Genomic DNA, 24,332 nt, shown 5'->3' with positions numbered 1-24,332 from the left:
TGGTGACCCTGAGGTAAAAAAGATCCATGTTCTTCTGGCTGCAGACAAGCAGGGGTCAGCTGAAGGTCTGAGACTGGGCCAGTGTCCTCAGGTGACTCCTGAAGTGCCCCTGGCTGTTCTTACCCTGACCATTTCTTTCTCCAAACAATGGGCCTGCAATGCCTGATGACTATCAGTTCCTGAAGTCTCTGGGACCATGGCCAGAGACAATGGGTCTGTCATGGCCACCATCCACAGAGTTGATGGATGGCACTCACTGGCAGCTGGGCATCACCCAATCTCTGGGAAGAACAAATTAGGTAGATCTGCCTGCTGGACAGGGCTCAGGTGGGGACCTACAGATCACCCAAGTGCTGCTTCGCCATCTTCAGGAGTATCCTCTGGAGATGTGGTTACTGTAAGAGGGAGAGTTAGTAGGGAGCTGCACTGGCTGGTTTTGTGTCAACTTGACACAGCTGGAGTTATCACAGAAAAAGGAGCTTCAGTTGAAGAAATAAATGCCTTCATGAAATCCAACTGTAAGGCATTTTCTCAATTAGTGATCAAGGGGGAAAGGCCCCTTGGGGGTGGGACCATCTCTGGGCTGGTAATCTTGGTTCTATAAGAGAGCAGGCTGAGCAAGCCAGGGGAAGCAAGCCAGTAAAGAACATCCCTCCATGGCCTCTGTATCAGCTCCTGCTTTCTGACCTGTGTGAGTTCCAGTCCTGACTTCCTTTGGTGATGAACAGCAGTATGGAAGTGTAAGCCGAGTAAACCCTTTCCTCCCCAATTTGCTTCTTGGTCATGATGTTTGTGCAGGAATAGAAACCCTGACTAAGACAGGAGCCTAAGCAAGGACCATGTAGAGAAGACAGAGATGTACCAGGCTACAGCTTTTTTATGGGTCTGTAAGAGTGAGGCCAGAGTGCACATGAAAGAGACTGGTACGGGCTCATCTAAACTCTACTGCACCCGTGGAGAGAAATATCACTGCTAGGAGGCACACTGGGAGGGAGTCCACAACTCCTTTGAAGAGCCTATTTTCTCTCCCGGATCAACCTGTGCATGTGTAAAGTGGGCTCCTGTGTTGAATGGATGGCTCCATTGTGCTGTGTTCCTCTGTTTTGCAGTGCTATCACAGGACAACGGAGGCATATAAAGAAAATAAGCTCGTTTTGGCTCAAGATCATGGAGATCCAAGGGTAAGGGGCTGCATTCAGTACTGGCTTTCTTGCTGACAGTGGAAAGGCGTGCATGGGGAGATGTCAGAGTGCCCTCTCACTCCCCACCCCCATCTTTCTTTAGTGCCACCAGGATTTAAACCTGAGTACACAGTTTTGGTGATCTTACCTAATCCTAATCACCTTCCCAAGTCTCCATTTCCCAACAGCAGAGTCACATTAAAATTCCATTCCCTGAATACTACACAGTGGAAACTAAATGTCAGCACAGAAAGCGAGGTGGACACTCTGAAACCAAAGCCAATGATATGGAAAGGGCCCTGACAAGCAGGCAGAAAAGGGCTCTGTGCAGGCCTTCTTTTCCTACTTTGTCACTGGCTCTGGACACTGGGGCTGGGTGAGGCAGGGGGCAAGTCAAAAATAGGGTAGCCATGTCCTACCTATACTCTGTTGGCCCCCAAACACACTGAACTCTGCCCCAGATAGGGACTTCTTTTGTATATATTTTTTTTTGTTTCTTTGTATGTGTGTGTGTGGGGGGCGGGGGCTTGGTTTGTTTTTGTTTTGTTTTTGTTTTTGTTTTGAGACAGGATTTTCAGTGTAACTGAGTCCTGGTTGTCCTGGACGCCCTTTGTAGGACAGGCTGGCTTCTTAGTCATAGAGATCTCCCTGCCTCTGCCTCCTGAGTGCTGAGATAAAAGGCATACAACACCACACCCAGCCTGTGTGTTTGGTTTTTCAGACAGGGTCTCCTGGAGCCCAGGCTGGCTCAAACTCACAATGTAGTAGATGCTGGCCTTGAACTCCCAGTCCTCCTGCCTGTGAATCAATCTGGAAAGTTACAGGGGTGTGCAACAATGTTCAGTTCTGATTTTTATTTTTATTTTTTAAAATCTCAAGCGCAGAGAAAAGTGGGAAAATTAGCACCTGTGTGTTGTTTGCTTCAATCCCCCTCTTTTCTAAAAGGAAGCCAGTGTGGTCCATGCCCGTAACCCTGGCATGTGGAGGCTGAGACAGAAAAATCACAAGTGTTTGGCTACCCTTGGCTACATAAGCAAAACCAATAAGATAAAATAGGCCAAGTATGGTAGGGCATGCCTTTGAGCCCAGCATGCAGCGGGTAAAAGACAGGCTGATATCTGTGAGTTCAAGGCCACCCTGGTCTATATGGCAAGTTCCAAGCCAGTCAAAGCTACAAAATGAGATCCTGTCTCAAAAGCAAACAAATAAAATTAAAATAAACGATCGTGAATAGTACATTCAATGTGCTGTGTGTTTGACCACAGTTTCAAAGACGCTGAACTGACACAGCAACTCCACCTCAATACTGTTTGTCATCCTCCACTTACACATGCTGAAGCTGAGGATTGATGACAGGTAATATTCACCCAGGAGGCAGTGTGAACATGGCAGTGTGGACCCGAGGTCTTGGTGGCAGGGTCATCAAGCCAGATTTCACTCCCAAGCAGAAGTCCTTGTGGTTAAAACCACTGAGGCAGGTGGGGTGGGCCTCCAGCACCCCCCCTTAGGTTTCCATTGTCCTCTTGGCGATGCCCTACCCCTCCTACCTTCCATGAGAATGGCTCTGGTTGAAACTACCCATGTCCATGGTTTTCCTGCAAAACAGGGTGTGCCAACTGTCCTCGTGGTGGGGTGGATGTAAGGGGAGGCAGGCTGGGGGAGCAATTCAAGGTAGTAATATGCTGAGGGGTGGTTCCCTCTGCTACCACTAGCTTGGTCACCTAAGGTATCCAGAATTTCAAGGACCCTTTAGCATCCCCAATTTCTTTCTTTAATCCAAGTCTCACAGCGCTACTCTTTCTAATAGGAAGCCTTCACCTGTGTGCTGGTAGAAGAACAGGTCAACTGTCACGTTCTGTGCAGCTGCTAAAAGTTCCCTCTCAGACACAAGGGGGCAGGTCTCTGGGAGGAGACACAGAGTCCCACCCCTATCCTTCGGACCCCTACTGGCTAGGCTGCCTAGCAGAGAGGGGGCTCCAGAAGCAGCGCTGACAGTGGACTGGTGGGCCGATAGAGGACAGCACCAATAAAGCAGGTGAGAAACCAGGGACTGGGATGAGAAGAGGGACCAGCAGTGAAGAGAGGCTCAGGTCCTAGGCCTCATCAGCGTTCTCAGAGTTCTCTCGTGGAGAGGAGACCAGTGGTGGCAACCAAATTTATTTGAGGGAGAGAGGTGGGCCACACGGGGCTGGAGGGTGCAGACAGAAGCAAGGGACACGGCAGCCACTGAGCATCACTACGATCCACACTGCATAAGTGAACCTCAGCTCCCAGCTACTATTTCCTACCCACTTTTGTTGAGATGGGACAGGTAGAAACAGGTGTTATTTTAAAAGTGGCAAAACTACAATAAATTGGCGATTCTCAGGGTTCCGAGAATGTGCACTTCTGAGTCCTCCTGAGCCCGGGATGTATTTTTATGTAAAGAAAGGGTATGCATTATTATTGTGAGGGGCCAGGCTCCCAAATGGCATGAGGCCAGGACAGTGTGTTGTCTAAGTCATTTGTGCATGCCAGGGCTGGGACAGAAACCCAGAAGGTCGATCCCTGTAGCTTGCCAGGAGCAGTCTCCAAATCACCCATGACTACCATATCCCCAGTTTGTACATCTGGACTAGGATAGGCCTACCACTAATGTTGGTGGGGGGTGGGGACTGAGAATCTATCCTGAAGAAGGACAACTGAGGGTGTGGGAGGCTGATCCAGGTAGAGGGGACAGTGTCATCAAAGGTCTTAAGAAACGGGGTGGGGTATGGAAATGGATGATGCTTAAATGGGTGAGTGTAGCAGTCCACAGTTGCATCTTCAGGTAGGAGGACTCAAAGGCCAGCATAGCTATATGGCTGACCCTGACTCAAACAAATACCTAAGAAAACAGAGAGAATGTCGGACAGACAAGGCAGAGCCTTGACACCCCCACCCAAGCTGAGAGCCCCCGGAAGACCACATGGCCCTGAGCTCTTGGGCTGTGTCCACCTCTACCTGGAGAGTGGATTTCTGTAGCCCCTGAAACTTACCAGGGTTACGGTTCCCAGTCTGCAATTCTGAAGATGCTCCTGGAGACCATCCTTTTGTACAAGCAAATGCGATCCCTTTTCCTGAGCTCTGACCCCACGGCTTTGGCTCCCAGGTCAGTGAGGTCTGGAAACCAAGGAAAGGAATGTTTGGACCCTGTAAACTCCAAGGAGGTTCCAAGGCAGGTGGCAGAGTTGCCTTTGTCATTGTTGTTGTTGTTGTTCTGAAGTGGAGTCTCATGTGCCTAGGCTGACTTTGAATGGCTATGAAGTTGAGGTTGTCCCCCCCTCCTTCACCACCCAGGCGGCAAGACTGCGAGAATGTGCCACCATGCTCAGCACACTCACCTCTGTTTCCTTGTTTTGTTTTTTCCTCCTCAGCTGACATTGGCCAGGTGTGTGATTCCCCACTGCCCCTCACCTGCCATGGCTGCATCTGGAAAGATGTCTCTGATTCACTGCCTCCTCTATCTTCTGGTACCTGAATTTCTGGAGGGAAGAGTTCAGCCCCGGGGGAGGTCAAGGGAGCCCAAAGTTGTTCATTTGCCAAGTGGCTACCACACTTCAAAGAATGTTAAAGTTAAACCCTTGCATATACACAGAACAATAGCAACTACTGTGTGCTATGCTTCTGACATTCAACCAACACGTCACCCCTGGAGCACACAGTAGGCATTCAACACTGGTGAGAAGTGCCTATCCAAAGCTACATCCATATTCTCTCTCAGATCTGAAGTCTCCCTGGGACCTTCTCTAACTCTCCAGGCGAATCAAGGAACCCTTTGGCTACAGGTTGGTATGAAAGGTCCTTTCAGGAAGGTCCTCTATAGATACAGCCCAGCTGTGTCACCTGGTTGGCATATTGGTCTGAACTATGCAGAAAAGGGGAGGAGGTGGTGTTTTCTTCAACCCCCTGCAGGAGGCTCCATCACATTCCTGTTGTATAGAAAGACTCCAGGGGCCGAGTCACAGAGTAGACAGTCCTGGCCTGGCCCAACAGACTCAGAACTGACTTTGGCCCCGTCCAAAAGGGTGAGATGCCCATAAAATTCTCTCCTGCGCTCACTCTCCTATGACCTCCAGCCCCAGCTGCCCCAGGTGAGATGCTGCAGACCGCAGAGGGGTTGTACGAATTCACAGGACAGCGGCTGAGCTGGTGGCAAGCCCAAGAGTCCTGTGACCAGAGGTTTGGCCACTTGGCACTGGGGCCCCTAGATAGAGTTCTTGCTTCACATTTGCCTAGCTCGGTCTGGGTAGGACAAAGAGAGGCCTCATTACAAAGTCAGCCGCAGAGGCGTGAGTATGAGCTCAGAATCTGGTGCAAGCAAGGGGGAGGAGGAGGATAGTGTCTGACCCTCCATAAATGGGGGTCTCACTGAGACAACAGTTTCAGTTGAGCTGGAGTTAACAGTGCCTGCCCATTCTGGAAGTGAGGGTTAACCCTGGGCAGGGTGCCTGGAACCCCCACTTCTTTCTTCTCCAGACTAGAGGAATCCCAAATCCCATTACAGGCTCCACAGCTGTGCCAGCGAATGGCAGGCCCTGTGGCAGATAGGGAAACTGAGGCTCTGCCGTCTGCCCCCACAGGTGAGCACACCATGGCTGCGTTGGTCTTCCACAAGAGGACTGCTGAGAGGACTGCACGGCTGCCCACGGTACTGCCCACGCTGGCGGCGCTCACGGCTTGCGTGCATGTTCAGTGGGACGAAACAGCAACCGAGGTGGCCACTCTCTTCTCCTTGGCCACGCTGGCTGTGGCCAACGCACTGCAGCTGCGCACCTTCGCGGAACCCGGAGGTGCCCATCTTCCGCACTGACAGTGGCTGGCACCACGTGTGTGCCACGTGGGAGCAGCGCAGCGGGCATTGGGAGCTGTTCACCGATGGGAGGCAACGTGCAAGGGCTCAGGGACTCAGCACGGGCCACCCCGTGCCGCCCCGCCCTACAGTGTGCTTGTTCTGGGTCAGGATCAGGACTCCCTGGGTGGCAGGTTCTCAGCCCGCGACGCCTTCAGTGGCAACCTCACTGACTTCTACCTGTGGGACCAGGTGCTGAGCCTCGAGCAAGTGCGCTGAGCTCGTGCCTGCATGCCACCCCCCGCGGGGCTTGCTCTTTCAGTGGTACCCAGAGGTCCAGGACGTCACACCCTCACTGTTGCCCACTGTGCTTGTGTGCCTGCTCTGTCTTAGTATAAGACATTGGCCCTAAGGTCAAGATGCTAAATCCTTCCCCTAGCTGGCCCTTTGAATCTGGCCCCTCCCCATCTAGCACCAGTCTCCAGCTCAGCCTTTGCTGGTTTGATCTCACCCAATTCTGGCCACTCCCTCTTCAGGAGCAGAAACTTACTTAGCATGGCCTTGCTCATTTCTAGCTTCAGGGCCTCATCTCCCTGATCCCAACATGCCCCATGGTGTGGTAATGCTGCATGCTGCTTCCCCATCATGTGCAAGCACCTTTTGGGCCTGCATGGGTAAATAACCAAGTTGTGGTCTTGATACTTTGCTACTCTGGCTAGTACCCTCAGAGGAGTGCCCCACGTGGAACCTAGGACCTGGCACCAAGGGCTCTGAACTCTGCATGCACCTACAACCGTTTCTCTGCTGCTACTCAAAAGGTGTGTCTAGCTGTGCCAGAGCTCTGCTGAATAGTAGAGAATTTAGAGGGCATTTATAATCTCCAGGTTTGAGGACCCAATAGATCTAGACAACAGGGCAGATTGTCCAGACAGGCCTGGGGCAAATCTCAGCTGTGTGACTTTGAAAAAGCGATTCTGCCATGTTGTGCCTCAGTTTCCCCATCTACCATGTTGTTTAATATTTCAGACAAAGCCACAGATATGCTTTTTCTCCCCAGAACAGTACTTTGAGGGTGGTCGTGGAGCAGGCTGGCCCCTCCTTTACCCAGGGTGCAACCTGGCTTCCCCCTTTTGCAGAGACCTATCAGCACCATCAGGACTTCCAGTCATGGCCAGATCAGGATGTTATCAGCAGAGTCAATGCTTTGGCCAGTGCCACTGTGGTGATTCCATCCCTGGAGGCTGGAAAGTCTGTGGCACTGTGAGCCAACTCCCTGTGCCTTATTTTCCTTACCTGTAAAGAGACACCCCCCCCCCCCGTCTAAAATATCTACAGGAACCCCATTTGTTCCTGCTCTTGCTTTAGAACCCCTGACAGCTGGGAGCTTTTGACAAATTCATTCCACTAAGAAGACCCTGGCAGTGCCCAGCTGTGGAATCTAGAGAGTTCCCTCCTGCCAGTTATTCCCCTACCCACAGCTTCTCCCAAGCCCCCTGTCTGAAACCCTGGGGATCCTGTTCTTAGACAAGGCTTCCAGCTTCCTGGATCTTCTGGAGAGAGTCCTGGCAAAGAAGCCAGGTCCACTGGGGCCTGTGACCCTGCTAGCCATCCTGCACTTCCTGAAGAGGGTGGTTGCCCTCAGAGCTGAGGAGCCAGAGCTGCCGACCCAGCCCTGGGAGGAGCTTGGCAGAGGCTTTGTATCTGTGGCCAGCCTGACCCTGGAGGAGCAATCATCCAGTGTGTGGCTGTCTATCAGTGAGGTGAGGCAGGCGGAGCTGGATGGGATATGGTCTTACAGCTCCTTATTGAGTAACTGTGGGTGAGTCTGCACCTATTTCTGAGGGCTGCATCTCTCCATGCCATCCGAGAGGCTCCTTTTGTCACTATGAGTGGAAAGTCCACTTGAACACAGCACATAGTTAAGAATGGTATTAAGAGCCATTGGTGATAAGGGCCCTCCCCATATCCAAGAATCTGACAACTGCCTCAAGTTGGGGATCCTTTATGTGGAGTGGCCCACCCATCATGTCTGCCTAAATGCACTGGCAGGTGCTCTGGAGAACAGGAAGTTGCTCTGGAAGGAGAGGCTATTAGAAAATCCATCCTAGCAAAATAATACTAGTGGGCAGGATTAGGAATAGACAGGGTGTAAGAGTGAAGAGGAAGGTAACCGGCAGTGAGGCTGGTGCTACAGTGCTTACCTGCACAGGTAGGGAGTTCCCTTCACACATGGGTGAGGTCCACCTGTAACTATGGATCCAGGGCGCTGTCATAGATGAGGAAATGTGGAGCTGTGGACCTCAGCTTTCTTACCTGGAGAATGGGATTCTCACAGTTGCCTTGCTGGGGCAATGGTAAAGTGAACAGGGCGATGTTCACAGCAGACAGTGGGTAACCACTCAGTGAATTTGGGTTTTGTTTGGTTTGTTTTTTAATGTGGAACCTGAGCACGTCTATTATGAGTTTGGCTCTGAATCAGTGTGAAGAGAGAGGTGTCCCAGGCAGAGTGGACTCCAGTTAGTAAACAACAGGCCAGTAGCCACACGCCATGCTAAGAGACCTGTGACTTGACTTGATAGACAGAGTTGGAGAGGTCAGAGGAGGCTGAGGCAGACAGGGAACTCAAGCCTTGATCTTGAGGCCATTAAAGGTTTGGAGCCAGAACCCCGAGCATCTGTGGCCCCCAGGTCAGGGCCCATGGCACTAGGGCCTGGAGTGGGAGCAGGAGCAGAGCTACAGCTTCCTCCCAGGTGGTTGGTGTGCCCATGGCTCTGGTGATGTGTGTGAAGCACCTGGCATCCCTGCTGAGTTCCACACTGACCTCTGTGCAGCCTCGAATCCACTTCAAGCATCATTTTGCTGGTGAGCGGCCATCCACTTCCACAGCGAATCCCAGCTATCCTTTCTCAGTGTGGTCCCTGAGAGATCGCTGTCTGTACTTCCGTGCACGTCACAATATTTCCTTCCTTTACCCAAGCTGTATCTTCTGCCCACAATGCCCTTTCTTCCTTGATCTCCTAGCAAATATCTCCCCTTGGAGCCCTGCTTGGGTACCAACTCCCCAACACACACACACACACACACACACACACACACACACACACACACACACACACAGGAGTTCTCTTTTGATGGGTTAGTCTTCCCTCCTCAGTCTAACAGCTTGAACATGTCCCTGCATAATAGGACTACCCCTCCTCCTCTTGATGTCCCTAGGGTTCTAGGGCTGTTTGAACAGTCTCTGCACAGAGCAGACCCAAGTTCACATTCATCAAGTGCTTGGAGATCCATTTGGCGACTTGCACAGTAATCTTTAGCCACAGGTTCCTCCCACCCCCTCATGGTAATACCCTTCCCTCAGGAATCCAGAAAGCCATTTTGCCTTGGGTAGTGGCTCACCCTCTCTGGGCTTGCATGGTGGGTCCCTAGTCCTAAGTGGGGAGAGGACAAGTCAGCCATGGACACCCCAGAAGAAAGCCCTCCCTCCTGAGATCCAGCTGCTGCTCCATCTGATCCCAGGCCTGGAGGTGCAAAACCTGCACCTGAGGGAGGCCAGCACTGGAGGGCACACGTTCACCATTCCTGGAGGGCATCCGGATGGACCAGACCACATCCACATCCCTGCAGGTGAAGTGAGGTGGCTCCTTGGGAAAGGTAAGGAGAGATGGCTGGAATCCTGTTGTGTTCCAAGTGAAACATATGGCATCCACACAGTCTCTTCCAACGAGTTCACATGATTTCCTCAGAAGTGGCTAGGTGAAAAAGGCCCCAGCCCTGACCACTCAGGAGTTGGGAATCAGTGTACAGGACAGACGAAGGGGTTTGGAACTACAGGTTAAGATGTGTTAACCAGAGGCTGGTGAGATGGTTCAGCGGGTAAGAGCACTGACTGCTCTTCCAAAGGTCCTGGATTCAAATCCCAGCAACCACATGGTAGCTCACAACCACCCGTAATGAGACCTGACACCCTCTTCTGGCGCATCTGAAGACAGCTACAGTGTACTTACATATAATAAGAAATAAATCTTCGGGCCAGAGAGAGCAGGGACTGAGTGAGCGGGGCCGACCAGATGTGTTAAGCATGGCTGGTTGGGATTCTGCATTAGTCACTTTTCTGTCATGTGATCTTTTCTAAAGTCACTGGCTTCTGACCCTCAGTTCCCCTGTGAAAAGGAAAGAGCAATGCCTTCAGCGACCGCTTGTGTCTCCCACCCTCCCAGGCCTCGCTGAAGTCATGGTCATTCACACCTGGTTCACCTCAAGAATCTTCCAGCATACCCTGGGGGCACCTGGCCTAGAGCTCCAGGCCACTAATGGCTCAAAGGAGGCAAGGATGCAAAGGTGAGCAAACCCCTCACAGTAGATTGCAGAGACCTAAATAAATAGATGAATATAGCAGGGTTTGGTTTCATGGTATGCAATGTGCAAAGCCCTGTTGTTTTTGTTGTTGTTTTTAACCCTTGGAGTATTTTAAAGAAAGCTTAAGGGTCTGTTGCTCACAGGTGGTCATTTTGGACACACGTGTGCACCCAGTGTGGCTTCTGTATCAGTTTGTATATCCTCCCAAAAGTCTCAGTCAGCTTGGTTGCAGTGCACCCTCATCAATCCTCAACCTTGAGTGGGTGGCTCTAGAACCACGACTACCACCATTACCCCCGGCCACTGGAACGCAGAGATAGATGTTCAAATCCCTTATTCAGAATGGCTTGGAAGTTACAGTGCCCTCTATACACTTCTCTAGATGCGCCTAGTTCCCTTTAGCTCACTCATGGTATCTAATACAATGTCAGTGACGTGAACAGATATATACTAAGGTCTGGTGTAGCGAATCATGACCAGAAAAAGTCTCAATATATTTAGGACAGAGGCAATTTTTTGTTTTCATATTTTCTTTCTGTTTTTAAAAAATATTTTGATCTGTGGTTTGTTGGATACATGGAGGCAGAACCCAAAAATACAGAAGATAGAGTAAATAAATATGCAGTTTAGTGTACTACTTAACGTGATTTCAGTTAAGATTTTAGTTACCTTTTAAATAATAGGTTTTATTATTACATTTTCATATCTGTATATCACTATCCTCCACCCATCTATTACCCTTATTATTCTTTCTCTCCCATGTCCCTCTTCCTTCCTTCTTCTGTATATATATGTATATCTATATATAGATATAGATATAGATAGATACATAGATACATAGATACACACATATACATATGTGTGTGTTCTATGTGTATATATGGTGCGTGCCAGAAGAGGGGAATAGAATCCCACTACAGATGGTTGTGAGCCACCATGTGGTTGCTGGAAACTGAACTCAGGACCTCTGGAAAAGCACATAGTGCTCTTAACTGCTGAGCCATCTTTCTAAACCCCATATATGGTTGTTTTGTTTTGTTTTGTTGAGTCAGAATTTCTCTGTGTAGCTCTGACTATCCTGGAACTTCCTCTGTAGATCAGGCTGGCCTTGAACTCAAAGATCCACCTGCCTTGCCTCCTGAGTGCTGGGATTAAAGGCATGAGCCACCACCGCCCAGCTAATCTTAGTTTTTTGACGATCCTCTACACTGATTCCCATAGCCTTTGCACCAGTTTATATCCTGCCAGCAGTGTATAGGCTTCCTTCTTCCCTACATCTTTGTCAGAGCGTATTGTTGCTTGTTTTCTGTTTTAAAAGATTCATTTGTGTCCTTTTAGGTTTTTTTGTACATGTGGGGGAGGGTACAGGTGCCCACAGAGGCCAGAAGTGTTGGGTCCTCCTGGATCTCGAGATATAGGCAGCTGTGAGTTGCTCAACAAGAGTGCTGGGAACCCAGCTTCCAACCTCTGCAAGAGCAATTCATGCTCTTAACCACAGAGCCATCTCTCCAGGCTCCATTGTTTGTTTTCTTGATGATGCAATGGGTGAAAAGAATCTCAAAGCTGTTTTGATCCTCAGTTCCCTGGTGACTAAGGATGTTGAACTTTTTATCATATATTTATCAGCCATTTGAGACCTGTCAGTTCAGTTCATTAGCCCATTTCTAGATTGAATCATTTGTTTGGAGGAGGGTGATGTTTAATTTTTAGAGTTTTTTATATATTCTAAATATTAATTTCTGGTCATATGTATAATTAACAAAGATTTTCCCATCCTGAAGGCTGTCTGTTTACTTGACCGACGTCCCCGTACACACTCATATACCTGCCTTATCCCTAGGTCTTTCCACAGAAGATTCTCCAGCCTGTCTGTGCTTTTTGGAATTTCAGTGCCAAGTAAGTTTCCACATTGACTTATTTGTGTCTTTGTATGTGTATGGAAGTCAGGGAACAACTTGCAAGAGTCACTTCTTTCTACCATGTGGGTCCTGGGGACTTGGACTGTCAGCTTTGCCTGGCCGCAAGGGCCTTTGCCTGTTAAACCATCTCACCCAACTCTAAATCAGACAATTAAAACAATTATGCCCCCTCTGTTTGCAAAGGAACTAGTACTTGGAGGTGTTTGGGGTCTCCCCAAACTGTTTTCCAGACCCCATACAGCTCCAGGAGAAGCTGGGGCAAGGGGGATGTGTTACCCACATGGCATTGAGCTTTGTCCTAGGATGCTTATGAAGGAGGTAGCATTGACTTTGGGAGGTACCTGAAGGAGACTCAACTATCCAATGGCTGCTAAGAGGGATTCCTATGAGGCTGTGGCCCTGAGCATTGTCTGAGTCTCCTCCTGGGCCTTCATCAGAAGGAACGGACATCACCCACGAATGTTTAGCAACCAGTCCAGGCAAGAAACGGAGGTCATCAGTTCTTCTGACCTCTTCTGGTCCTACCATCCCTGAGAAAATTAAGCACATTTGCTGGATGGGAAACTGGGGCCTAGAGGGTTAGTTACTGGCCAAGGACATATCACCGACTGGAGGCAAAGCAGCCCTCAGCTTCAGGCTTCAGGTAGAGAGAACTCTGTCTTCCCTGTCTTGTCCTTTGTCCACCACATCTCAAGAGCCCCTTTGCTCTGTCCTAACCCTAAGCTCAGATGCAGGGGGCTCCTGGGCCATCACTGGCTGCTCAGTGCTCACTCTACACCTGGACTCTACCACCTGCCTCTGCAAGCACAGCACCAGCTTTGCCATCCTGCTGCAGGTGCATGACGTCCAGGTGAGCAGGGAGAAACAGGGTAACCTCAGCTGCAGAGGGAGGTAACTCGTGAGGCCAAGTCATCCTGAGACCTTGCACTGGACACATGGAGGGTGGGCCAGGGACCAAGGCCCAGCTGGACATGGGCGTGGAGAGGAAGTGATGGGATGTCAGGTAGGGCTGTGTGGAACGATTGGGTCTAGGACTGGGGTTCAGGAGGGTGTCCTGATGAAGAATTTATAAATCATGAATCCAGGTGAGTTTGAGAGAAAGCAGAGACTCAATCAAGAGCTGACTCCAGAGTAGACTAAGAAAGGGCTCCAAGGAGACATAAAGGAACCCAGTGGTCATTTGCTCCAAGGTCAAGTTAGACAGAGTCGGTGCCTTAGGCAGACTCTGGGTCCTAAAGAGCCCTCGGGAAGGCTTACATGCTTATTTTCTGTAAGTGTCACATTATAACTCATCAGCAGCTTCATCTTTAATAGCAGTCTGTGATCTTCTCGGGTATCGCCTGCCTCACAGGACATCCCCCGGGGCTTGAGAGTGACTTCCAATTCTGGACTCTGCTGAGTCCATGGAAGCTTGGCAAGAGGGGCAGCTTGTAGGGAGATCCAGCGAGAGAGATACATTCATTTATTAAGCACCTACTGTGTGCAGGCCTAGTCCCTGGTGGTGGTACTATTGCCATCCTTGATCCCCTAGGGAGACTTGCAGTCAGCCGGCAGAGTGAGTCTTGTGCCAATAGGATGAGGATGGGCCCCTCACTGTCCTTCACTGCAGGGAGGTCCTGAAGAAGAGTTGCTGCTGAGGACTCTGTCATCTGTGGGCTGTGGTGTGTCCCTCTGTGCTCTTGCTACCACCTTCTTGCTCTTCGTGGTGGCTGGGTGAGGAAGTGTCCCACACCTGGGCTTGTCACCTCTTAGACTCCACAGCCATCCCCATGAGACTTTGGTCTGGGGCTTCCCTTAAGGTGAGCTGGGTCCCTTGCTACCTACATGAGGCCAGTCACCAGGAACTCCTCCACCCCCAAGGCCTGGCTGGAAGTGCGTGAGGCTGGTGGGGCTGCTCTCGTTAGCCAACCCTTCTGCCTATACAGGGTTCCCATGTCTGAACGGACCACAGTCCACAAGAATCTTATTCTTTCCCTGGCCTCTGCTGAGGCTTTCCTCATGACCAGTGAGTGGGCAAAGACCGACAAGGTAGGCAACCAGCAGGTGACTGGTAAGCTCTGGGACCAGTCTCCTCCCCTGTTACCTGCTGGTGGCTTCCTTGCCCTGGTGGAGAATAAATCCCAGAGGAGAAAGACCCAGGCGGTACAGGTGACAGAGACTTTCTCCCTGACTTCTTTAGATGAGCATCAATCATGACCATGGGATCAGGGTAACTTGTGCCCAGAGCTGAGCTCCACAGTGACCTCCATCTTCCCTCAGGTGACCTGTGTGGTTGTCACAGCGGCCATGCATCTTCTCTTTCTGGTTGCCTTCTCCTGAATGCTGGCAGAGGGACTGCTGCTTTGGAGCAAGGTGGTAGCCATGAGAATGCACCCAGGCCCCAGGATGAGGCTGTACTATACTGCAGGCTGGGGTGAGGACCCCTGATTCTCACTCTTGTTCTTTCTGTTGCTCTCCAATACTACCCCACACCAGTACCACCCAGACCCATCCTTGGGCACATTGGTACCATTCAGCATCCAAAAGCACCTAAGAACTACCTAATACCTAGTACTCAGTACCACTGAACACCCAGCACTCAATACTACCCTGTACCTGTTTCACCCAGTACCACCTGATACTTGTCTCTGATGTGATCTCAGTTTCCCCAGTTACATGAGACTCTAGCTGTACCCAGTCTGTTTTTCTTAAGTCCCTTCCACTCAGCAGCCTCAGTCTCCACCTCTTAGATTGGCCCAGGGGACAGTTGTGGGCTGGATCCAAGACAGCAATGAGTGGTGGCATGGCCTGAGTCTATTTCCTCCTTCCCTAGGCATTCCTGTGGCCATTATGGCCATCACCCTAGCATTGCACCCTCATGACTATGTGGCTTCTGGACACTGCTGGCTCAATGTTCACACGGATGCCATCTGGGCCTTTGTGGGGCCTGTTCTGCTTGTGACTGTGAGCTGGGAGGTGTGGGTGCTACAAGGGTGGGGCATGTTGGGAAGAGGTGATTCCTCTTGCTCACTGGCACCCAACCTCCAGGCAAATACTTACATCCTGGTCCATGTTGTCACTGTATCCAGCACCCACCGCCATGCACGCATGCTGAGCCCACAGCCTGACCTACAGAAGATCAAGTTCCAAATGTGGTGAGGTTCAGCTAGGGGGCAGGGTGAGATTGGGTAGAGGGCCAGCTGGCACCTCACATGAGCGTGGTATAGTGTGAGCATGTGAGTCTGTGTTGGGATGTGTGGCCAAGTGTGAGCCTGTGTTAAGTAGTGAGTACACGTGTGACCTTGCTTACGTGACACCCATGCTTGGGTATGTCACGGTATGTAAGACACTGGGGATACCAGCCACTGCCCTGGGGCCTCACTATCTGCAGAAGGTGCTGAGGGTCTGCCTGAGACAAGACAGGAGGAGTCCTCAAGTCAGGCCATCCCCAGTTCAGGATCAGAGTAAGGATTCAGGTCTCTAGCTCTATCAAGGACCCTTCGATCCCCAGCACCATGACCGCTGGAGCACAATGGTGTGACCTTCTTCCTATAGCCCAGCCTTCTCTGTGGCCTTCCTCACTTGACCAGTCTCTGCTGCAGTAGAACCACTCAAACCAGCAAGTGCCTGAGAAGACAGGGAGGCCAGGCTGCTGGAGAGGGCTGCAGAGCCTTCCTGACTCACGCTCCCATTCCCTGACCAGTTCTGGGCAGCTGCCTCACCTTTGCAAACTAGACTTGGGAACGAATGAAATCTTACCTCCCAGTACCACCACCCCTACTAAGAAGGAAGCAAGCTCCACCCAAAGGCTTTGCAGAGCCTTCTCCCAATCTGCAGTTGCAGACCCCCCTCTCCATGTACTTCCTGGGTACTGTAGCATCCATCAGACACCAGGGAATCACACTGGCTCCTCAGCTCTGCCTCCTTTCCCCACAGGGCCATGGTGAAACCTGTGCTGGCCCTGTTACCTGTCCTGGGCCTGACCTGGCTGTTTGGCCTCCTGGTACACATTAGCCCAATCTGGGCCTACCCTGCTGTGTTTCTCAATTCCTTCCAGGTATTTCTAGACCCTGAACACATAGAATGGGGACTCTGGAACATTGGAACTCAGAGAGGGTGTGTGGTTTGCCAAGACTAAGCAGGAGGTGAGACTATATCCAGAAGGGATCCAACAGCAAAGTAGGGCATTCTTCAAAAAAAGGGGGTAAGGGAGGCGTGGCAAATGGTGCCCTGATGTCCACACGTGGGATATGACGGAGGGCTTTTGGTTCACACTGGAAAGTTGAGAAAGGCTCTCCAGCCCTGCTGGGGTTGGGGGGTGGGGTGTCAGAGATGCAACCAGTAGATCACCCTAGGCTCCCCATCTCCACCCCCCCACACACACACACCTGTGGCTTCTTTTGTTTCTGAACTGTCTCTGATTCTTTCTGTCTCTCAGGCTTACCAAGGGGACGGTCAAGGGTCACAGTGTCTGGGTCACTTCAAGGATCACTGGGAGGACAGTGAGGCCATACAGAGAACCTGTGCCCTCTCCTTAGGTGTCTCTAGCTTACTGTGGGGTTGGCTCGGGCCACCCTATCTGTGATGAGAAAGGGTTCAATCAGGAGACTGATACTGAGGTCACACAATGAAGCCATCCATCATAGCTTGGTGACAAAGAAGTATCTGAGCACCTGCGTCTTCCTGTCTACAGGATTTACAGACCTGTTGGGAACCAAGACAGGAACAGATGGTGCCAGCCTCAGGAGTAGATGCCAAGACAGTGAGGGTCCCAAGGAGTGGTTCCTGTCACTGCTATCCTGACTCTTTTGCCCATACCAGCTCACCCTACACCCACCCTCTCAGGGCCAAAAAAAAAAAAAAAAAACCCACAACTCAGGGCAAGGCTGAACAAAGGCTTGCTCCCCAAATCAGGAGCAAGCTCTGTCTAGGACCCTGTGTCCTCAGAGCAGTGAGCCTCCCTCCCTCAGAGAGGAGGGCTGAGTCAGTAAGGCCTGCTTCTGATGCCTGTGTGACTGATTGTTCTGGCCCAGCTCACAGTTCGATCTCAAAGCAAACTCACAGACAGAGAAACGGACCTTGTGCAGTTGCTTTCCCAAGGCCTCAAAACAGGCAGAAATAAGATGGGTCCTATATTCAGTTTCTCAGTTCTGAGGGTAGTCGGCTTTGACTGTGGGCAAGTCCTGGCACAATCCTCAAGAGGGTAGTCGTGACTACTGCTCTTCCGTTCATGTCACAGCTGGTGGTTACCTACCGTGATGTGAGGTGCTAGCATGCATATACATGTGCTCACACATGTGCAGAAATACATGTACACACCACACAGATGTGCACATGGGGTGGGGGCAAGAAGAAAGGGGTTTGCTGTGGGAGAAGGCCTCAGCAACCCCTGGCAATGATAAGGAGTTACCCCAGTACCCTTACCCTGTTAGCCTAAACAGCAGAACACTGGGACCCGTGTCCTTTCCTGACAGAGTTCTCCGTACTCAGAGGCTCTATCCCAGCTCTCCCTGTGTGTCTATGTGACCCCTGGTGAGGTTTCTCTAGCTCAAAACAGGACACTGAAGGTGACAGAAGCTCGTTGTCATGGTGATTACTTCAGCTTGCTGGCAGTACCCCCTCCATGACCAGGAATGCTCTCCAGGCCTGCTGGGGGAGGGAGCGTAGAGGTGCAACCAGTAGAACACCCTAGGCTCACCATCTCTCTCCCCCCACCTGTGGCTTCTTTTGTTTCTGAACTTTCTCTGATTCCTTCTGTCTCTCAGGCTGTCACTGTCTTCTCTGTTGATATTTCTTCCTAGCATTGCCCCTGGGCTCTTTTCCATCTTCTAAGCTCTCTCCTGTCCCAATCTGTGGCTCCTTCTCTGGCCTGCCCCTGGTTCCTGTGGGTGTGGTGCTATCAGGCAGGTCCCTGATTCATTCTAGTCTGTGTCTTTGGGCACCTGGATGCTTGTGACCATCCCCAGGCCTGGCCTTTCTTTTCTCCTCTCCTTTCCACCACACCTCCTGTATCTGTATCTCTCTTCCTCCACTACACCCGAAGCCCTGCCCTTCTGTCTTGGGCATAAACTAGGCAGGCTATACCCCAGCACAGTGACGAGATCTAGAGAGACCAGAATGGATCCGGCCTCACTTGTTATTCAGGAATGATTTTGTTTTCTTCTGACCCACACTATGTCTGGTTCCATGGAAGGAAAGCAATGCCTTACCTCTGTAGCGAGGTAGCTCACATCTACCTTGGTAGACCTGCCTAATGGGGTTTGAAGTCCTCTGTGCCTCAAGGAATCTTCTGGTGATCCAACTGAGATAACCTTTACAAAGGGCTGCTTGCAATACCTGATGCACACCAAAGCTCTGTGAATGGGGACTCCCTTGTTTGTTCATTCATTTGTTTGTTCATTCATGCTTTACAGATCCTCCTAACCCCCAGGCCAGTTGCTGGTTCACACCCCAAAGGACATAGTACATGGGACCAAAGTGCCCATCTCATACAACCTATCCATAGTGTGGTACCACAGAGGCTGAGAGGGCAAAGGACAGCCAAAGCAGCATGGGAATAGAGGGAATTCTTATGTGGAAGGGCTGATTCTCAGCCAAGGTGTGAAAGCTATATGCAAAGGGGTGTCATTGTGAGAGGCAGGGCAACATGAGGAGGGCTGGTAAGAAATGGGTCAGGAGGGGACATGGGACCAGACTGTTCTGACTCCAAAGTTGCTTTAGGAGACCCCAGTTTTATTTTAGGGAATGTGAGGCATGTGTGATGTCAAGCTTGGGGTGGCGGGGTCCGGAAAGATGCCTTTGTTTGCTGGTGTGCGGTATGAAAAGGAGACTCATGGAGAAGGCAATGCTGAGGTGCAGAAGGGACAGGCTGGCTCTAGGTTTAGTGTTAGGATGTCAATCCATTGTGCCTGGAGACCAGAGGCCCAAAGGCTGGAAGACCTAGGAGTCCAGTGCCCTCTGCTCCTGGCCTTGGGCTTGAACCTTTTATGCTGCCACATGGTGTCTGAGTAAGTTCCAGGCTCTAGTTCTAGGCTCAGTTCAAGTCTGACCTGTTGGACAGCACTATCTTGGGACCAAATACAGTGGTACTTTGTGAGTGCCAAGGTCCTGCTGGTCCCGACACATGTGGAGAGGAGTCAGCTCTGCCCTAGCCCTAAATGCTGAGCCCTTCACACTCAATCTCTGAAGGAAATAAGAGACTTTATGGGCCGCAGAGTAAAGGGCTAGCAGGAGGGCAGGGCAGGCTTTGAGTCCTTCTGCCTCTTGATGTCCCCCAGTGTATCTACTGAATGTGGTCCTGAGCTCTTGATCCAAGGAAAGTGGGAGGTCAGGCCACAGAGCAGGTGGGTGTTCCTTCTTAGTGAGACGAGGCCTGTCCACAGGGCCCATACATCTTCCTTGTCTACGCTGCTTACAACGGAGAGGTGAGTATGGTGAGCATACTGTGGGGGGAAAAACCAAGGGAGGGTAGACTGCAGTTCCTATTCCTACTTCCCACAGAGTCAAGGGTGGACCCACCTGTTGGGCTCTAGGGAAGGTCAAGGCCTGACCTGTGCTCCCCTGCAGGTGCAGAATGCACTACGGAGGATGACAGAGAAGAAGGCAGCTGAGGTGCTCAGGGCAGAGCAGGTGCACCTGGCCAAGGGTGAGGGGGCCCTGGGGCCAGATAGATAGGGCCAAGCACAACACCTCTTCTTTCAGACACTCTCTGACCCTTCTGACCTACAGGCTTCATGTCCCTGGGCCATGGTCAGGAAAATGCCCGAGTCTGGGATTCTCAGAGAAGATCTGTTGCTCTGAGAGGTACAATCTCTATCTCCATGCCTAGTGTTTCCTGCTGCCTTGATTTCTCCATCACTCAGCCAGAGCTAGGAGAACAGCAGCAGACTCTATAAGCCCATTAGAAAGACAAAGAAACTGAGGCCTTGGAGAACAGTTGGGTGACCAACCAGAGGTGGGGTCTACTTAGAACTCCTGTCTAGGGTTCCTAGCCCAGGGTGGGGGGTGGGGGTAAGGAGAAGACGTGTGCCTGAGCCCCTGACACGAGAGCTGGGTGGGCCTCAATTGCCTCACCACTAATCTGAGAGTAAACTTCTGAGCAGATTTTTAGGGTGTCTGATAGTGGGGGTCCAATGTCTTAGCCTGTGCACAGTTCACCAAATATTTCCCCCTTTTAGGGACCCATAGACCCAGGATCCCCTCAGCCTTCCCTTCCATTACAGAACCCAGGAGACCAGTAAGGCTGGAACAAGGGACCAGCTAGTGTAATGGCAGGGTTGGGGACACAGCAAAGGCTAGGACAAGGTTGGTGGGCACTGACCCCAGGGACCTTGTCCTCTGCACTGGGAAGCTAGAGCCTGTAGGCTGACAGACCTAAGAGCCAAGGCCTCTTGGGAAGGGCCAGGAGCTCCCAGGGGACAGGGGACAGGAAAAGGGACCTATCTTTCCTGTTCTCTTTTTTCAGGCTGTGGAGCTGACAGCATTTAAGACTTCAGGTACTTCTCTTCCTGGGCAGACTCTCTCATCCCTCCACTCCCACACTGCTCCAAGATGAAAATAATTTGAGACTCGACCATACAAGAACCAATCTTAGATCAGCGCTGCCTAGTCTCAAACTATACCCATGGCTGGCTGGAAGAGAGGCCTGTTTTTGGAACTCTTGCTGGGATTAGGCTCAATGCCCACCCAACCCCAGGCCGGTGCTGGTTCTGGTCCACTAGTCAGGAGAGGCTGCTTTCCTCGAAGTGTGCAGAGGAGGAGGCCAAGCATCCAAAGGAGCTGCGACTAAGGCAGCCAGTGGCGCAGCAGGAACCAGGCTTACCTGTACAGCTGCGGCGTCTGAGACGTAGCAATAGTCATAGGGGTGTGATCCACAGACCAAGGTTTGTGGCAGGCAGCCTTGAATGTTCAGCTTCTGGTCCGCTAAAAGGGGCCGAAGCGCCCCCTGCAGGCAGATCAGGGGCGCAGGGCTAGGCAAGATCAGAGCGCGCAGCCGCCCCTCACCCGACAGGCCCAACCCCCCCTCCACCCCGCCCCCACCCGCAAGCACCACCGTCTGCGAGAACAAGAGCCACTGCAGCGCCTCTGTGCCTTTGTCTCTGCTGAATGGGTGCGTTGCTAGGGCTGCTCGTAGCAACGAAGCCGCTTCCACTTCGGCCCCACTTTCCCGACCCCTACCCTGGCCCGACGATCCCTGCTTCTTGCCCCCAGCTCCTCCCAACCACGCACTCAGGCAACCTGGGCAAAGGTTCGGGCGAGGGGTGGCTGCTGGCCATGTGTCCTTTCCCAAAGCTCTGGGGACAGTAGGTGCATGCAGGTGCTTTGACTGTAGAGAAACCATCTCAGGGAGACCATGAGGGGCAGGCAGGCTGGGGTGGCAGAGTTTTTCCCCAAGTCTCTGTTCCCAGACCCTCCCTAATCTTGGCCATCAATGCCAGCTCTGCCCAAAGAGAGCCCTTGCACTTTCCTTACAGGGGTCTAAAAGGTGCAGGGTTTTCCTCCCAGCCTTTCAGGAGCTCAGTGGCCAGAAGACCACTCATCATCGGAAACCCAGACTGAAATGTACAGCAGGCAGCCCCAAGTGAGAGAAAAGCAGCTCTGGACCAGCCCGGCTGGTCCTTCTGTTTGTCTTAGTTCCTTCCACTTCCCAGAAGCGCCCATCAGTGTCTGATAATAAACCAGATGTTGAAGCTTTCTGCCTATGCCACCCCCAACACCCCCCCCCGGGGGGGTTGTCTTCCTGGCCAGGAGGGGGTAGATGGACAGGGCTGTCTGAGAGGAAGGGGAACAGAGAAGCTGTCAGTTTGACTTTGGGATTCTGCCTCGCCACTAGGCTTGCTAGTTTTTGTTAGCACTTAAAAAAAATGTCTTGTGTGTGTGCATGTGCTGGGATGTGGAGGTCAGGGAACAGCTTACATGACTCAGTTCTCCCCTTTCACCATGTAGGCTCTGGGCATAAAGTTCAAGTCATCAGGGTTTGTGGCAAGTGCTTTTAGTCCCTGAGTCATCTCTTCTGCCCAGCAGTCAGCCTATTCAGCATTGGCAGTGTCCCTGGCCTGAGGCTATAGTTCCCCACTCTGCTGGGAGATTGACTTAGTCCTAACTGTGCAGACACAGGCCTGGGGTTTCCCTGCTGCCAGTCTAAGCTCATGAGCAGTGGGTGTGGGCCCTAAACACCTGGGCACTGATTTCTGGAGGTGTGAAGCACGACTGCTCACAGGTAGCTGGGCTTCACTCAGGAGTGAGGGATTGGCTGTCTCACTGAGGAGGAACCGGCATGGAAGTCAACTGAAAACAGGCCAGGGCACCACCTCACTGTGCAGCCACCAGTCAGATCCCCAACACCATCCAGCCTGCCACCTTTGGGGCTACAGAGCTGGGTCAGGGTGTGCACGGGACAAGTAAGACAAAAGAGCAGGGTGAGTGAGGAACCCCCAAGAGCCAGAGAGGCACAGACAGTCCCTGGGCTTTGGTGGCTTCCTCCCTGTGGGTTGCAACTGGGACACAATTTCTGGAGAGCATTGGCTCACTTATGCAAATCCAGGTCTCCGGGCCTTTGTTTCTGGGGACCTAGGATGTGGAAGAACTTGAAGCCCTCCTTGTCTGTCATTTGCAGAATGGGGGATAACAGGCTCTCTCTCAGAAGACCTTATGATACAGTCCTATGCTAGTTTGGGGCACAGCGACTACCCTGCACCCAGTAAATACGCAGAGAAGGTCAGCTATGACCAGAGACATGTAGGGCTGTAGGCAGAGGAAGCTATGTTCAAGGCATCGAAGGCTCGCTCTGGGTGGAGAAGCCAGAGATTCACAAGAGAGAAGACAGCAGAGCCCCTGCCTTTCACTGGGAACGCAGACCCAGGAGGAGGAAAGGCTGGGCCAGTTGTCCATTCCCTCTGGAGCAGGTGGGCTTTGCTAAGTATCGGCAGCATACATGCTCAGCCCTGGCAGGACCCATGGCCCGTGGCTCGGGGCCCAGTGGGTATGTGAGGAGGTAGAAGGAACCAGGCCCTTGGTGGCCCATAACTAGCTGCATTTCCATGCGCTCTGAATCCCTTCCCTTGCAGAAGGCCCCTGTTCCAGTCATAAAGGTTTGGGGATCAGGGGGCAGGACTAAGGGGCTCTTTCCAGGCCTTTCCATCCTACATATCTCTTCTTCCTCCCACACCCTCTATGCTCCAGCCACACACAGTCAGCTGGTACCACCCTCTTTCTTTTTATCGCCACACTGTTCTATCTGGGCTGTCTTTGTTTCTGTTAAGCTGGTAAATTCCTAGGCATCCTTAAAAACCCAATTTGAATGACCCTTCTCCTGTGAGCTGAATCAACGACTTTCTTATTTGTGGTTCAATTACATAAGGGGCCACATCGTATCATCTGGTTAATTAACACAGTTTTCTTTAAGCCTGGACATTGCCTTGGGACAAAGCAGGAGGAGAACATCTTTTTCTGCCACCTCCTCCTAAAGGAGGTACCCTTTTTCTAATTGTTTTAGAAACCCTGGGTGGACCAAGTGTGGCCTTAGGTTAATCACATTGGTTACAGTGGGTGGGACAGTGGCTGAGCACCACCTCAGCTGAGCGAATGTGGAGAACCTACAAAGATGGCCTGGAAGAGCAGATCCAAGGGGACCTGAGGTGCTGGAACACTCAGGTATTGATCAAGCTCAGTGCTGCCACCTAGCAGGCTTCGTCGGCAAGGGTGGGGACTGAGGACAGGGTAGAAAGGGAGAGCCAGGTTGGAATCTGGATCCCCACACTGAACCCCACCCCCCACCCCTTGCTGGAGTCCCTAAAAGAACAGGGAGCTGAGGGAGGGTGTTTGCAAGGTGTTCATGAAATGGATGCACTTTCAGTATGGGGCAGAACTGGTACGACCGGGTGAGTTGAGAGGAGACCCCAGAAAGTCACAGTATCTCCCAGGGTTTGGGTATACTTGAGCCCCAGGCTTGGGGTGGGGCCCAAAGCCTAATAGCACCTGCTATCTCTCCACCCTGGGCTCTCCAACTGTCTCCCACCTCATTTTAAAAAATATCTTCAATGTGTATGATATGTATGTAGACACACAGATATTTAGATAGAATCC

General features: G+C 51.6%; 1 protein-coding gene across 1 annotated transcript; it reads left to right on the top strand.

The window, feature by feature from the left end:
• The first annotated feature begins 2,566 nt into the window (after positions 1-2,566).
• On the top strand, positions 2,567-20,735 carry Adgrd2 (adhesion G protein-coupled receptor D2). Its single transcript, XM_085828563.1, is given in 26 exon segments — positions 2,567-2,659; positions 4,202-4,311; positions 4,932-4,987; positions 5,279-5,491; positions 5,783-5,996; positions 5,998-6,139; positions 6,142-6,288; positions 6,290-6,383; positions 6,711-6,809; positions 7,128-7,213; positions 7,470-7,751; positions 8,742-8,853; positions 9,511-9,645; positions 10,212-10,332; positions 12,845-12,988; positions 12,990-13,119; positions 13,879-13,982; positions 14,195-14,297; positions 14,529-14,682; positions 15,082-15,212; positions 15,297-15,403; positions 16,185-16,305; positions 19,631-19,672; positions 19,815-19,893; positions 19,977-20,051; positions 20,713-20,735. Coding segments are annotated over 26 exon segments (3,117 nt in total).
• The last annotated feature ends 3,597 nt before the right edge of the window (positions 20,736-24,332 follow it).

Source organism: Mus caroli, unplaced genomic scaffold (genome assembly GCF_978045245.1).
Source record: "Mus caroli unplaced genomic scaffold, Mus_caroli_1 scaffold_2, whole genome shotgun sequence".
Lineage (NCBI taxonomy): Eukaryota > Metazoa > Chordata > Mammalia > Rodentia > Muridae > Mus > Mus caroli.
The sequence above is the reverse complement of the archived record's forward strand: the minus strand, read 5'-3'. Positions and strand labels throughout refer to the sequence as shown.